Below are 14,225 nucleotides of genomic sequence, written 5' to 3'. Positions count from 1 at the left end.
TTCATGACCAACATAAATCCACAAAATTAGAAATAAATTCTCTAGAGGTGTTTTTCTAACATGTATAGATCTCCATAACTTTCACTTTGTGGAAGCTTTAAAAACTGGTTTCTAAAAACTATCTCCTATGTCTTCAGAAGTCTGTCATCTACCAATATTCTCAAACTTTTTGGTCTCAGGACTCCTTCTAAACTCTTAAATATTACTGAGGTCCCCAAAAAGCTTTTGTTAAGGTAGGGTATTTATTTTGATATTTACTGTATTAGAATTAGAAGAGAAATTTTTACTGTTTTGATTCATTTGAAAACAATAAATCCATTAAATGTTAACACAAATTAAGATTTTATGAAAAACAACTATTTTCCAAAAACATAAATAAAAGTTTAATGAGGAGAGAGGTCATGTTTCACATTTTTGCAAATCTCTTTAATATCTAGGTTAAAAAAAGACAACTAGAGTTTCATATTTGCTTTTGCAGTGTGTTGCAATACGTGGTTTGGGCTGAAGCATATGAAGAATATCTAGTTTCACAAAGATATGTGGCTGGAAAAAGAAGTAATCTGATAGTCTTTCAGCCAATTGTGGTTATTCTTCTTGGATACTATACCAAATCTGACAAGTGCTAAATTTCTTAAAGGTCAGTTGTAATGTAGAATCTGAAACTATATTGGTAAACTTTCCACATGCTTGTTGTTGGCCTATCTTGAACTCTGAACAGATGGATCTTTTACCCATGCAGGATTTTGTAACATGAGTTGATCATCTGAAAACTACTGGTTCACTCAGTTATCATAAAGATCTTCCAAATGATGGCATATTTCATTATAATACAGTATCCCCCAAAATGCTATTTATTAATATTAATATCACTGTCCATTTCATCATAAAAGTATGTAATTATTAACAAGTTACCAAGTTCATAGTAGTAGATTCAAGTTTTCCAAAATTCTAATTTTCACTGGAAAGCCCAAATTTTATCATTGGTAGCAAACAGTCAAGTTTTTTTCCTTTTAGGGACAGGCTCACTTATTCATTATACTTTTTAGAAAATATCTGTCACTTAAGTACATGAGTCTCTCAATAACCATAGTTTGTCAGTCTTTCAAGTAAAATGTGTTTCCAAAAAATAGCACCTAGTTCAGCTTGCAACTCATACAATTGCTCAATTGAAAACAATATATATTTTTTCAAAGATAATCATCTTATTTTGGTATGCAGCAGAAGTGCTTTATTAAAGTATGCTTCCCATTTTGTCATAAAGAATATTACGAAGACATGCAGCAGGAACTACAAATCAGAAACACAATGAGATACCACTTCACACCCATTCTTAGTATATCTAAAATCAAGAAGGAGGACAATGATAAATGTTGGTGGGGATATAGAAAAACCGGAACCCTTCTGCTGGTGAGAATGTAAAATGGTAGTCACTTTGGAAAAACAGTTTGGCAGTTCCTCAAAATGTTAAACATACAACCCAGCAATTCCACTGCTAAGTATATACCCAAAAGAAACAAAAACATGTCCACACCAAAAAACTGTACACGAATGTTCATAGCAGCATTATTCTTAATAGCTAAAAAATGGAAATGTTGTCCATCAATGGATAAAGGAATAAAGTGTGGTATATCCATACAATGGAATATTATTCAACCACAAAAAAGAACAAAGTACGTTTAAAGGCTACAAGACAGATGAACCCTAAAAATATTATGGTAAATTAAAAGTCAGACACAGAGAGCCACATACTGTATGATTCTACTGATAAGATATAATAGGCAAATCTAAAGAGACAGAAAGTAGATTAGTGGTTGCTGGGGGCTCAGGGGACGGGGCAGGGAATGTGGAGTGACTGCTAATGGGTACGGGGTTTGGGGGAGGTGCTGAAAATGTTCTAAAATTAGAGAGTGGTGATGGGTGCACCAGTCTGTGCCTATATTAAAAACCACTAAACTATATACTTTAAAGGGCGAGTTTTATAGTATGTGAATTATATTTCAATAAAGCTATTATTTTAAAAAGGACATGCAGCATTCAAGGGTCAAGGTTTAGTAAAAATAACTCTTTTGACTTGTTCATCAAGGTCATTGCTCAGTGAAGCTAGCTAGCATTTTTCTTTAACTGCAAGTGGATGGTCATAAAGAATACAACTAGTAGTAGTTTAGCATCACAGCTTTGATTTGCGCTAAAACACAGCAGTTTTAGCCACCATCAGTGAAAATGTCTATACAAGAAAAAAGGCAAATAAATTGTACTATTATTATTAAAAGTAGTTTGATATCAAGGACCTCTGACAGGGTCTCAGGGATCCTCAGAGATCCACAGACCACACTTTGAGAATGCTGCTCTAAACCATAGCTTCAGAAGGCTCAAATGCAATTAAAGGCTTTCTAAGCACAGACAATTCCTATTTTCTAAGTATATATCACAAATTCCTCAAAAGAAAAAATACCATTACTTCAAAAAATTAAATCCAAGTGTCCCAATTTAAGAGTTTAGAATCACTGACTCAGTGGAAGGTTGTAACAGCACAATCTCCACAAAAACCCAAATAATGACGTAAAAGAGTAAAAGTAAGAATTTAGTGTACAACAAAGGATTCAATAAAACACTATCTAAATAAATAACAGCACAAAGGTAATGAGGATACTATCTTTTAAAAGAGTTATATTTTTATTATTAAATAATTATGTACTACTTAATTCTTACACAACAAAGAGTAGACTTCCGAAATTTCTACCCATACTATCAATAATAACGTATCTAACACACCTAGGTTTAAGTGCTTCACACTTGTAAGAATAAACTATCACAGAACTGAAGAATTTTAGGTCTAGAAGGTACCCGAGATATAGTTACCTAGGCCAACAGCTGCATTTTACATGCTGAGAGAACTGAGTTTGCAAGAGAAAAAGTAACTTAGCCAAAACCACACAGGCTAGCTAATGGGTGAGACAGCATAAACAGTACCTACTCCCAGTACCATGTTTTCACTATACCAACCTGATTGCCCAACCAAATAAAATGCACAGAACATTTAATTTACATCACACCAAGAACAGCCAAGACACCTTACATGCCAAATAAAAATTTTGTGATGCTTGAGAGTACCAAACAGATGTGAAAAAATGTACAAAACTAAGTGATGAAAAACAACAAATGTAATTGGCATAACAGAGAAATGAATCTTTGACTTCAAAACTACAATCTTTCAATGAAGAACAATTTGAAACACATTTTGGTGTTGACTTTTCACAAAGACACAAGGAAATGTATCATCACCTTTAAAGACAGCCAGATACTGATGAACACCTCACTGAACTTATCTATAGCATGACATGACTTGGAAAACTCACCTGCAGGACTGTCAGCATTCTCTCCGGGGTGTAGTTGTATACCAGTAGAATCTATAGAGTTTACTGTAACTGTCTGTAGATTTGGCAACTGACCAGTGCTTAGACTAACTGGAGTTGAAGTCAAGGCTCCACCTGCTGCAACTTGACCAAGCGTGAGTGTCTGAACAGGCGTCAAAGTTATTTGTTGGGCAGCAGTATTCTGTATTTGCAAATTCTGCAAGTTCTGAACCCCTTGTACTTGAAATGTTTGCCAAGTTATCTGTCCAGAAGGGGTCACTGTCTGTGCCTGAATTAAAAAGGTTCCAGGATTCAGCTGCAACTGAAGATTTTGCAAAGCCTGTTGTGATATATTCTGACCACTGGCTTGCACACCATGGATTGTCTGTGGTGTAATACCTTGCACAATTTGGGCTTGACTGGTTGGCTGCTGAGACTCTTGAAGTTGTAGATGTTGTACAACAGGCTGTGCTGTAGAAACCTGAATATTCTGAGCCTGTGTCTCTTCAGAAACAGGCGACTGGATATAATTTCCCTGAAGATCTGAAGAATGGACTTGCCCACTAGTAGTAGTCAAGCTATTTGTATTTTGTTGTAATATACCTGTACTATCTATAGTAACAGGCAACTGTGATGAAGAGGATGTTGGCACAAATAAATCTGTCTCAGTATTAGTTTCATTAATATCAGGAGAAACCCGCTCACCAGTCCTTTCTGAATTGTCTGAACTATCCATAGCTTGTCCTGTGTTTATCAAATGTCCATCAGCATTAATGCCTGCGGTCATTGTCTGAGAACTGCCCGAGAGTCCCAAAGAATCTAGATCGACACTATTGATTGGTACAAAGGTAATATTTCCTGGAAGACCAAGAGGCACATTAGCAACTACTTGGGTTTGGCCAGGAAAGGATGAACCACCAATTGCAACTCCCTGAACCTGGACTTGACCAGTCTGTGGTATGAGATTCTGGATATTAGCAGGAGGTGTTCCAGAGGCAAGCAAGGTTTGATTAGAGCCAGGAATGATCTGAATTTGACCACTTTCTTGATTTATACCCCCATTATCTGAAGAGCCTGTGAAACCAATCTGAACCTGCTGACCATCTGATGACTGAATCTGTGGTATTACTTGATACTGAACATTGGACACTGTACCATTTGATGAATCTGATCCTGGTGCAACTGAAAATATTTGCTGATTCTGCAAATTCTGAAGGGGAAGGACATACTGCCCACTGGAAGTAGCAGCACTTGGAATCTGTACTAGATTACCAGCTTCATCTTTTATAGTTGTAGGTGTGGCTGACAAAACCTCCCATCGGTTTGGTGCTCCTCCTAACTGTGCAGAAGCCAAATCACCTGTCTGGGTAAAGAAAACAAAAAATGTTATGTGATATGTATTTGTGGTACATTTAATCCAATCCTCAAAAAACTGATATAAACCCTACCACCTGAAAATAAAAGTTCTCTTAGTAACACAACACAGCTCAAATACAGAAGTACTATATAAACTACAATAATCATCACTTCCAATTTTGTTAGTTATTGCAAAGATAAGCCATGCTATTTGAGCAGGAAAAAAGTTCAATTAGAATATTATTTGTTTTATGACTACCAACTGATTTTCTAATCCCTCACCTATGATCTACAGTTAAAAATAAATAAATAAAAGTAGAAGTAGCTAGAGAAAAGATTACGGACAGCTCAAACCAAACATACCTCACTGAAAAGAGTTCAAAAGGTATAAAACTCACTAAAAACATACCACTAAATCAGGTACATTACATACGCATACGAAAAAGAAATATCAGAGCAGTGTCAGCAGTTCCCTGAGTTAGAAAAAGTGAAGATTTGTATATTACTGCTATCAACCTTAAATCAAACAATTAAAGCTACTCTTTCATGGCATGTATTAAGGTACTCCAGAGTAAACTCAGGGTGAGGGCGATTCCTTTAGTGAGCCATCAAATTCTTTTTCCCATGAACTACTAAAAAAATATGAGACCTTAAAAAATTTTAATGAGGAAAGGTTATTGCCCTGTGACCACCACTGCAAAGTCAGCCCATCTGAAAGGTTTTTCTAGAATCTAAAAGCTGGAGGATATAGACTGTTGCTTTACCTACTATTTCTACCTAAGTTTGCAGAAGAATGCTAGACATATACATTTTGTATTCTGTGACCTGCTAGAATCTCAGATATCATCTCCATATTTTATGGATTAGACAAGACTAGAAAAATACCAATGGAGGAAAGTAGAAAGCAATAAAACCCAACAAATCAATGTCAAATTTTTTTTTACATTGACATTCAAAGGGTAAATTTTTTAAGGAATAATAACAGTAACATCTAACATTTGAACCGCTCTTTTATATGCCAAAAACCACTTTTATATGCCAAGAACCATGATAGGGATTTATAAGATTATATCACCTGTTGCTTACAACTATCCTATGAGGTATTATGACTATCCCCATATCACAGATGACAAAATTGACAGACAAAATCACACAGCTATCAAATGGCCAAAACAGGATTTAAAACTAAGCCAGTCTAACTCCAGAAGCCAGGCTCTTAAATACTATACCATACTTGTCTCCCACTAAGACCAGGGGTAAAGATGTGGGGAATGAGACCCTATATGAATTAATCACCATCAAAATAATGCCATCCCTAACCCATTTCCTTCTAGATCTGTATATGATTTCCCATAACTCCACACACCACTAGACAATGAGAACATGAGCATATCTAGCCCAGAATTCTCAACCTAGGATCCATGCCTGGGATTCAAGGGATCTTTAAATCCTCTAAAATAGCATACCAACTTTTTGATAGAGGGCCTGGGGTGGGGGTGGGGGCAATGGTATCTAGAGTTTCTTCATATTCTCAAAGGGGGGTCTTGTGACCATAAAAAAAAAAAGGTTAAGACAAATACTGTTCTCTCAACATAAACCATTCCACAAAATTTAATACAAATATTGTACAATCAGATGAACCTAAAAATTTAAGGAGACTCACTACCTAATTTTCATGTACACATACAGTTGAAGAGTATATATTTCAATAGATGAACCACAGTGTAATGACTCCATTCAAGACATTTGAGCCTATCTGCCAAGATGAAATAAGGATGAGTAAGCCCATGAGACATACAAGCTCATCTTCAAGTGGTTCACAATCTATCCAAGCAGACATACACATACAAGCTACTACTATGTGAATAGTGGTGTACACTAGGCATATAATCAGAACACTTTGGGGGAACATAGAAAAATGAAAAAAAAAAAAAAACGATTTCACATAAGAGATTTTAAAGTAATTGTGGATAAAATTTAAGATTTCACTGTGTGTGGTTAGGAAGCAGAAATACAGGCATTAACAAGGTATAGAAATAAAGTCACAGACTTTTAAGAGACTTTAAAAAAATAATGTGTAGTTTGGAGTTCGAGAGGATCCAGAAAACATTCATATTCATAGAAAAGAGTAATGGGGAACAGGACTAGGCATTTTTATCAGGGCCTGTAGTAAATGGTTTCACAGGTCCTACTAAGGAGTTTGGACTTTATCCTACAGATAGTGAATGAAAGCTATAAAAGGTTTTGAGGCAAGTGAGTGGCGCAATCAGATCTGTGCTTTATAAAGATAAACTAAGACCTAGTGAAGAAGACTGAAAGGCTGAAGACAATAAAGGCAGAGAAACCGTAGGACCCAGTACAAATGTCCAGGCCTGAACTAAAATAGTGATCTATCTTTTAAACACAAACATTTAAACTTATCAAACTTAAATTGTTAAAATGAAGCACCAGACTTTAAAAGTAGCTTACATTCTTCAAATTCTACCTGGTATAAAAATTACAAGCTTAAGTAATCTTTCCCTATATTAGAGTAACAATTCATGTTTCACTTCAGTCTCTTGGCTTTTTTTTTTTTTTTTTTTGCGGTATGTGGGCCTCTCACTGTTGTGGCCTCTCCCGTTGCAGAGCACAGGCTCCTGATGCGCAGGCCCAGCGGCCATGGCTCACGGGCCCAGCCGCTCCACAGCATGTGGGATCTTCCCAGACCAGGGCACGAACCCGTGTCCCCTGCATCGGCAGGCGGACTCTTAACCACTGCGCCACCAGGGAAGCCCAGTCACTTGGCATTTTAAATAAACTAAAGATATTTAAATCTATCCTTTATACTGACATCTACACTAAAGTATAGTGCTTCAAATCCAATTCTTATCTTCTTAAGGTTATTGTTCACCTTTGGAGAACCAACCTTGAATTTTTTCTGACCGGCATTAAATATACAATTTTTCAACTTATACCAAAGAATATAGTATCTTACATACAAATTAATTTTACAATGCAGTCATTCGTAGGTATCCCCAGGGTATTGGTTCCAGGACCCTGCAGATACCAAAATCCCCCATGCTCAATTCCCTTACATAAAATGTATACTACAGGCAGACCTCCAAGGATGCAGAACCCACAGATATAGAGAGACAACTGTACTGGCATTTTGTCTCTTCTTCATCCTTAAAATAAAAAGTCAAATTTATGGCATCTGAGTATTTTTTTAACAAAATCTTAATAAGAGCAGATATTCAACCATAAGTGAACAGCTTTCTAGTTCAAGAAATTCCTTGAAAATGCATACAACTACTCAAATGACAAGTCTGAATAAATACTAGAACCCCCTTCTCCAGAAGCTAAATAAAAATAAACTACAGTGCCACTTTTCCCAACAATGCAGGCCATTAATTGAAGGGAAATCCCCAAACCTAGGACAAAATGATGTACTTGAACTTTTTTGAGTAAACCTAAGGTTAAAAGCATATATAAAAACTATTTATGAACACTGAAACAAGAATACTAGACTTTCATAATATAAGCTAAGACTATAAATGCTTAGAAGAAGGGAGTACATTGCACTAGAAAGGAAAAAATTCATAACTGGGTTCTAGCCTAGCTAGAACTGTGGAATCATGTGTGATTTAGAGCAGGACCTTATGGGAAAAATATTACCTTGCAGGGTCATAAGATCCTAAAGAAAGTGTTAAGTTTCATAAACTGTAAAGCACTATATAATCCTATATTATCCTTATGATAACTAAGATTATGAAGACAGATTTGAAAAACATCCAATTGTGCTTAGCATAATGATCAATAAATACTTATTGAATGAATAAAAGTATTTTATTTTAAAATTATTGCAAAGGAAATGATAGGAAAAATGAATAAAACCGACCTTGAGATATTACAGTCTTCAATGAAAAACTCTACACCAATTTTAAACCAATTCCACAATGAATAACCCCCCAATATTTCAAAACTACAAAGCCTACTAAAACCATTCATTTGTAAGAGAAATTTCGTCAGCAGCATACCAAAAAAATAGGTAAATTAGAATCTGAGACCAAAAAACAGTTGTAAGAATGTGTGATGGGGCTTCCCCCGTGGCGCAGTGGTTAAGAATCTGCCTGCCAATGCAGGGGACACAGGTTCAAGCCCTGGTCCAGGAAGATCCCACATGACATGGAGCAACTAAGCTCGTGCGCCACAACTACTGAGCCTGCGCTCTAGAGCCCATGAGCCACAACTACTGAAACCCGCGTGCCTAGAGCCCTTGCTCCAAAACAAGAGAAGCCACCGCAATGAGAAGCCCACGCACCACAACGAACAGTAGCCCCTGCTCACCGCAACTGGAGAAAGCCCACACACAGCAACGAACACCCAACACAGCCATAAATTAATTAATTAATTTTTTTAAAATGTGTGATGTTAGGCTACTGGAAACACTACAAAGGGAGGGAGACATAAAAACACATATCCCAAGCAAGAATTAGTATTTGGTTTGGATTCAAGATAACCCTCTTCATTAAGCCTAGACATTAAAAGAAAAATCCACCAGTGTTTCTCTCAGTAATTCTAATATTCTTATTGACAAACAAAACACCTATTAACATGGACACTGGCATTACTGTAAAAGGTTGTAACTGAAGGTAATCCGAGTTTCCCTCTGTATACAAACACATAATCACATGGTAAATAAGACCACATCCAAGAGTAGCCCTGGGACACTGCTATAGCAAATTCATTACAAGGGCATTCTCCACTACAACCAGGCATAAAACGGGGACACACACACACACACACACACACACACACACACACACACACACACACACCACCCAAGGACACCTTCTCCATAACACCTGTGTAAAGGAAAAAAATTAACTTCATACCAACTTGTTACATCACATTTAGAAAGGATTATTAACCTCTCAGTTAATGGCTTTATGAAAGCCAGAAATGGGCAAGGAAAGAATATAACTGGAAACAAGTGTGAAGCTAAGGTGAAAACAAACTTAAGAACCACTCTTAGGCAAGTACTAAAGTTTCTTAAAATCTTCAAAGGAACCGTAAAGAACACAGACTGCAGATACAAAAACAATTACCTAATGAATTCCTTACAATGACAGTGTAAGTCTTATTTGAAATAACAGCCAAAATAACCTTTTTTTGAAATAAGCTATTATTCACTTTGTAGTTCACCAACATTTACGTAGTAAATGAACACTAAATTTACAAGTTAAACTGAAATTCAGGCAATGCCTTTCATAATATTTACTTGTTCAATTTATTACACTGAATTACAAACGAAATAAACAAATTAGTAATTCACAGGTTCACACAAATGTAGACTGGACAAGTTAATATCTCATAAAGGTCTACTTTTTCTTTTCTTTTTTTTATAAATTTATTTATTTTATTTTTGGCTGCATTGGGTCTTCGTTGCTGTGCGCAGGCTTTCTCTAGTTGCATTGAGTGGGGGCTACTCTTTGTTGCGGTGCGCAGGCCTCTTGTCGCAGTGGCCTCTCTGGTTGTGGCTCATGGGCTCTAGGCATGCGGGCTTCAGTAGCTGTGGCACGCGGGCTCAGCAGCTGTGGCTCACGGGCTTAGTTGCTCCGCGGCATGTGGGATCTTCCCGGACCAGGGCTCGAACCCGTGTCCCCTGCATTGGCAGGTGGATTCTTAACCACTGCGCCACCAGGGAGGCCCAAGGTCTACTTTTTCTATACCTTGATCTATTACTAAAACTACACAACTCTTAATAAGTATAAAAGAGTCTTGCCATCAAACCAATTTTGAGAGTCCACGCTGTGGGACATTACAGGTGAGACTGCTTTGTGATTAGAACTATTCAGCTCTGTACTGAGGGTAACCAAACACTCTTGGCCAGGATCCAGGATGAACACATAACATACTCTAACAAATTCTAAATTGAAAATATGTAAAGCAAATCTGCAGTACAGCTATTGGCTTTTCAATGCCCTTTTAATCTTAAAATACCAAACTAGGGCTTCCCTGGTGGTCCAGTGGTTGGGAATCTGCCTGCCAATGCAGGGAACACGGGTTCGAGCCCTGGTCCAGGAAGATCCCACATACCGCGGAGCTCCTAAGCCTGTGCGCCACAACTACTGAGCCTGCACTCTGGAGCCCGTGAGCCACAACTACTGAGCCCATGCGCCACAACTACTGAAGCCCACGCGCCTAGAGCCCATGCTCCACAAGAGAAGCCACCGCAATGGGAAGGCCTCGCACCACAACGAAGAGTGGCCCCTGCTCGCCGCATCTAGAGAAAGCCTGCGCGCAGCAACAAAGACCCAACGCAGCCAAAAATAATAAATAAAAATTTTTTTAAAATGCCAAACTAAACTGGTATAAAGTTGCATTTTATGTGTATATTTCCCCTTGGTTTTAAACACAATAATACTATATGCAATGTGGTATCCTGAACTGGATTCTGAAACAGAAAATGGGCATTAGTGAAAAAATGGTGATATCAGAATAAAGTCTATAGTTTAGCTAATAACACTGTATCATTGTTAATCTCCTAGTTTTGACAAATGTACCATGGTTATATTAACATTAGAGGAAGCTGGGTGAAAGGTAAAAGGTGCTTCTCAGTTCTATCTTTGCAACTTTTGTGTAAATATGAAGTAAACCCAAAATAAAATTTTTAAAAAGCACAGCTCCAAAAAATCTCTCCCTAAACCTCTCATAATTCCCAGCAATTTGAATAAAGTAACATTATCCAAGCACATTTTTAAGCGGGGAAAACTACTATGAAATCACTTAAATTCTTTCATTTTCTGAGATGTCCATGTCTAAAATTCATCTTTGAACTGGAAAAATAATTTTCCCATTCGCTAAGGCAAACATACTCAAGCAGTCTTACTAATTTTTACTCAGTGAAAAATGTTATGCACAGGTACCAAACATACAAAGAAAAAATGCTCAGACTGATTCTGGTTCATGTTCATCTGGCGGGAAATGTAATGTCAGTAGAGATTTGGCAGTTCAGAGGAGCTGAAGAGGCATAGAAACAACTTCCCTACAAGTATATGGCCACAGCAGGGTAAGGTTGGAGACAGTATTCTATTCTTTGGGTGAGACTCATGTACATATACATATTTTTTACCTGTAACTTCCTCCTTCATTTCTCTCCTCCCCCAATCACTGAACTGATATCTAAAAACTTGGTAAGTTGCAGTTACAAAAAGTTTTTTGTTCTATTTGAAAGATTAAAAAAGATAAGTAGAAGCAATCTGCTTTGCAATTTTACTCATGCAATGGTTTTTAAGATAAACTTTTTGTGTGTGTGTGGCACTGTGGGCCTAACGAGATATAGTTCATAAAAGAGGTTTACCAGTCCATAAATTTGTTTAAAAAGTAACAATGCCTCTCACATACATGATTTTAAGCCTTTACATTTTAATCTGCTTACAAAAGGACAAAACCTAAAGTCATACTTTTAAGTCACTAAATCTACTCACATCCCTCTACAGTATAATTTCAAACACTAAAATTAAAAATACAATATTTAATATAGCTTAACATTAGCTTCACTTTTTATGCCTTGGAATACTAAGAATTTCCTGCAGACTATACCAAATATCAAACTTTTTTGTCCACAGTTACAATTCAAAATATCACGACACAAACCGATTCCCATAATCCACATTAAAAAAAAAACACGCAAAAATGATGGGAGAAGTTTCAATTATTTTAATAAGTGAACACATCTACATGTTAAACTAACCCAACAACAAAGATTCAAACGAATATAAAATTCACAAAAATCTTAGAAACAGTTTATAGCTACTTGGTATGAAGCCCTCCTGTAACACTGGCCAGCTCCTCCCCCTGCCCCCGACAAACTAAAAATCCTATAAAGAGAATCCCACCACATCTTATCAGACTGGCAATCACAATAAAATGAAAATATAGCTTTGCCAACCAAATTCAACTAAGTATGGTATGCATTAGCATTAATGTAAATATTGATATAATTCCATACACGTACTTTTGTTTCTAACACTGGTATACCTATTCAATTTCAAGAGCCAAAGTACTACGTAACTTCGCCGATTTCAACGGTCACTTAAATTTCATTTATGAAAAATTACTGTGAATTTAAGTAGTCTGCAAAAACTAAAATTCGACAATTTAGAATGGCCATCAAAAAAGCACTTAAAAAGTATTCAAGTGTTCATTCTTGTATACAAGAGTAATTCAAAGAGTAAACCTTCGTTCCTTTTCGTAAAAAAACGATTTAACACTTAAATCAGTAAGATCTAGTAACTTCCAGCAGGAAAAGCCCCGAGTTCAAAAAATACTAGAAACTGAAGACACTGCCTCCGTAGCTGATACTATCTATGGCCGATAGGCTGTGCCTGAAATTTCCGTAGCGCTCGGCGAAGGAGTTTTCAGCACTGATATGAATTGCTCTAACATCCATTTTGGAGTCCTCTACCCCCACCCTCTCAGACTTCATTTTGTAGTGAATTTGGATGGAGGTGCCGCAGTGACAATGTAGAGAAAGCCTGGTCTGGCTTCTAATCCGAACAAGCATGCGAAAGAGCAGGAAAGGGCGCCCCGGCCGCGCGACCGTCCCTCTCCGGGAAGGCGCGGGCGCCGGGGAGGCCTTTCGGGCGGGATGGCGGGCGCGCCGCGGGCCCGGGATGGCGGGCGCAGGGCCTCGGCGGGGGCGGGCCGCGCGCGAGACTTACCGCTCCGGCGGCGGCGGGGGCCCCGGCTGCGGCGGCCGCCTCCTCCTCGTCGTCGCCCGGCGATGGTGGCCCTATCTTGCTGCAGGTAGCGGCCAGCAGAGCGAGCGGTGACGGCTGAGTGTCCTACCCCCGATGGGCGGGTTCAGAGAGGGAGACAGGGGGAGGGGGTGGCGGTTAGGGCCGGGCCGCGCTCGCACAGGAAGTGCGACTCGGGCCTCGCAGGCTGCACCCGGGCGAGCGCCAGCCCGCGCTCTCCTCCTCCTCCTCCTCGCCTCCGGCTCGCGCCCTCCGGCTCGCACGCACACGGGCTCCACCGTCCGCGGGAAGGCGGGCGGCGGGCCGCGCGCCGGGCCTCCACCTTCCGCCCGGAACCCAGCCCCGGGAGGGCGCAAGCTCACACACACTCACACTCTCTCTCTCTCTCTCACACACACACACACACTCACACAAAAAGACGGCGGGCGGGGGAGCGCGGGCGGGGTCGGAGCGTTGGCGCCTCGGGCGGGCAGCTCCCGGGGCGGGGGGAGGGGAGGAGAGAAGCGCGGAGGGAGGGGAGAGGCGAGGGGAGGAGAAAGCGGCGCGAGGGGGGAGCCGGGCCGGGGCTAAGCCGCTCCTCACCTGGGCCGCCGCCGCCGCCACCGCGCCGTTTCCGTGCTGCTGCTGCTGCAGATACTCGCCGTGGCCGCCGCCGCCGCCGCCGCCGCTGTCCACGTCCAAGGCAGCCATTTCCTCTTGTTTCACGGGCTTTTCGGGAGCTGCAGGCACAGCGCGGGGGGGGTGGGGGTGGGGAGGAAGGCGGGTGGAGGAGAGG

At 39.5% G+C, this 14,225-nt stretch overlaps 1 protein-coding gene across 1 annotated transcript in view; it reads right to left on the bottom strand.

The window, feature by feature from the left end:
- The window catches only part of SP3 (Sp3 transcription factor), a 67,468-nt gene that overhangs the window by 49,424 nt on the left and 3,819 nt on the right, over nt 1-14,225 (bottom strand). The window contains exons 2-4 of the mRNA XM_022570063.3: nt 14,033-14,169; nt 13,415-13,537; nt 3,357-4,716 (exon numbers count right to left, since the gene is read on the bottom strand). Coding sequence (XP_022425771.1) covers nt 3,357-4,716; nt 13,415-13,537; nt 14,033-14,169 — 1,620 coding nt within the window. The remainder of the gene's footprint in view (nt 1-3,356; nt 4,717-13,414; nt 13,538-14,032; nt 14,170-14,225) is intronic.

The sequence above is a fragment of the Delphinapterus leucas genome, chromosome 8 (assembly GCF_059928025.1).
Source record: "Delphinapterus leucas isolate spDelLeu-1000000601 "Yukka" chromosome 8, BTC_Dleu_Yukka2, whole genome shotgun sequence".
Classification (NCBI taxonomy): Eukaryota; Metazoa; Chordata; class Mammalia; order Artiodactyla; family Monodontidae; genus Delphinapterus; species Delphinapterus leucas.
Note: the sequence above shows the minus strand (reverse complement) of the source record. Positions and strands in the feature narration are given on the sequence as shown.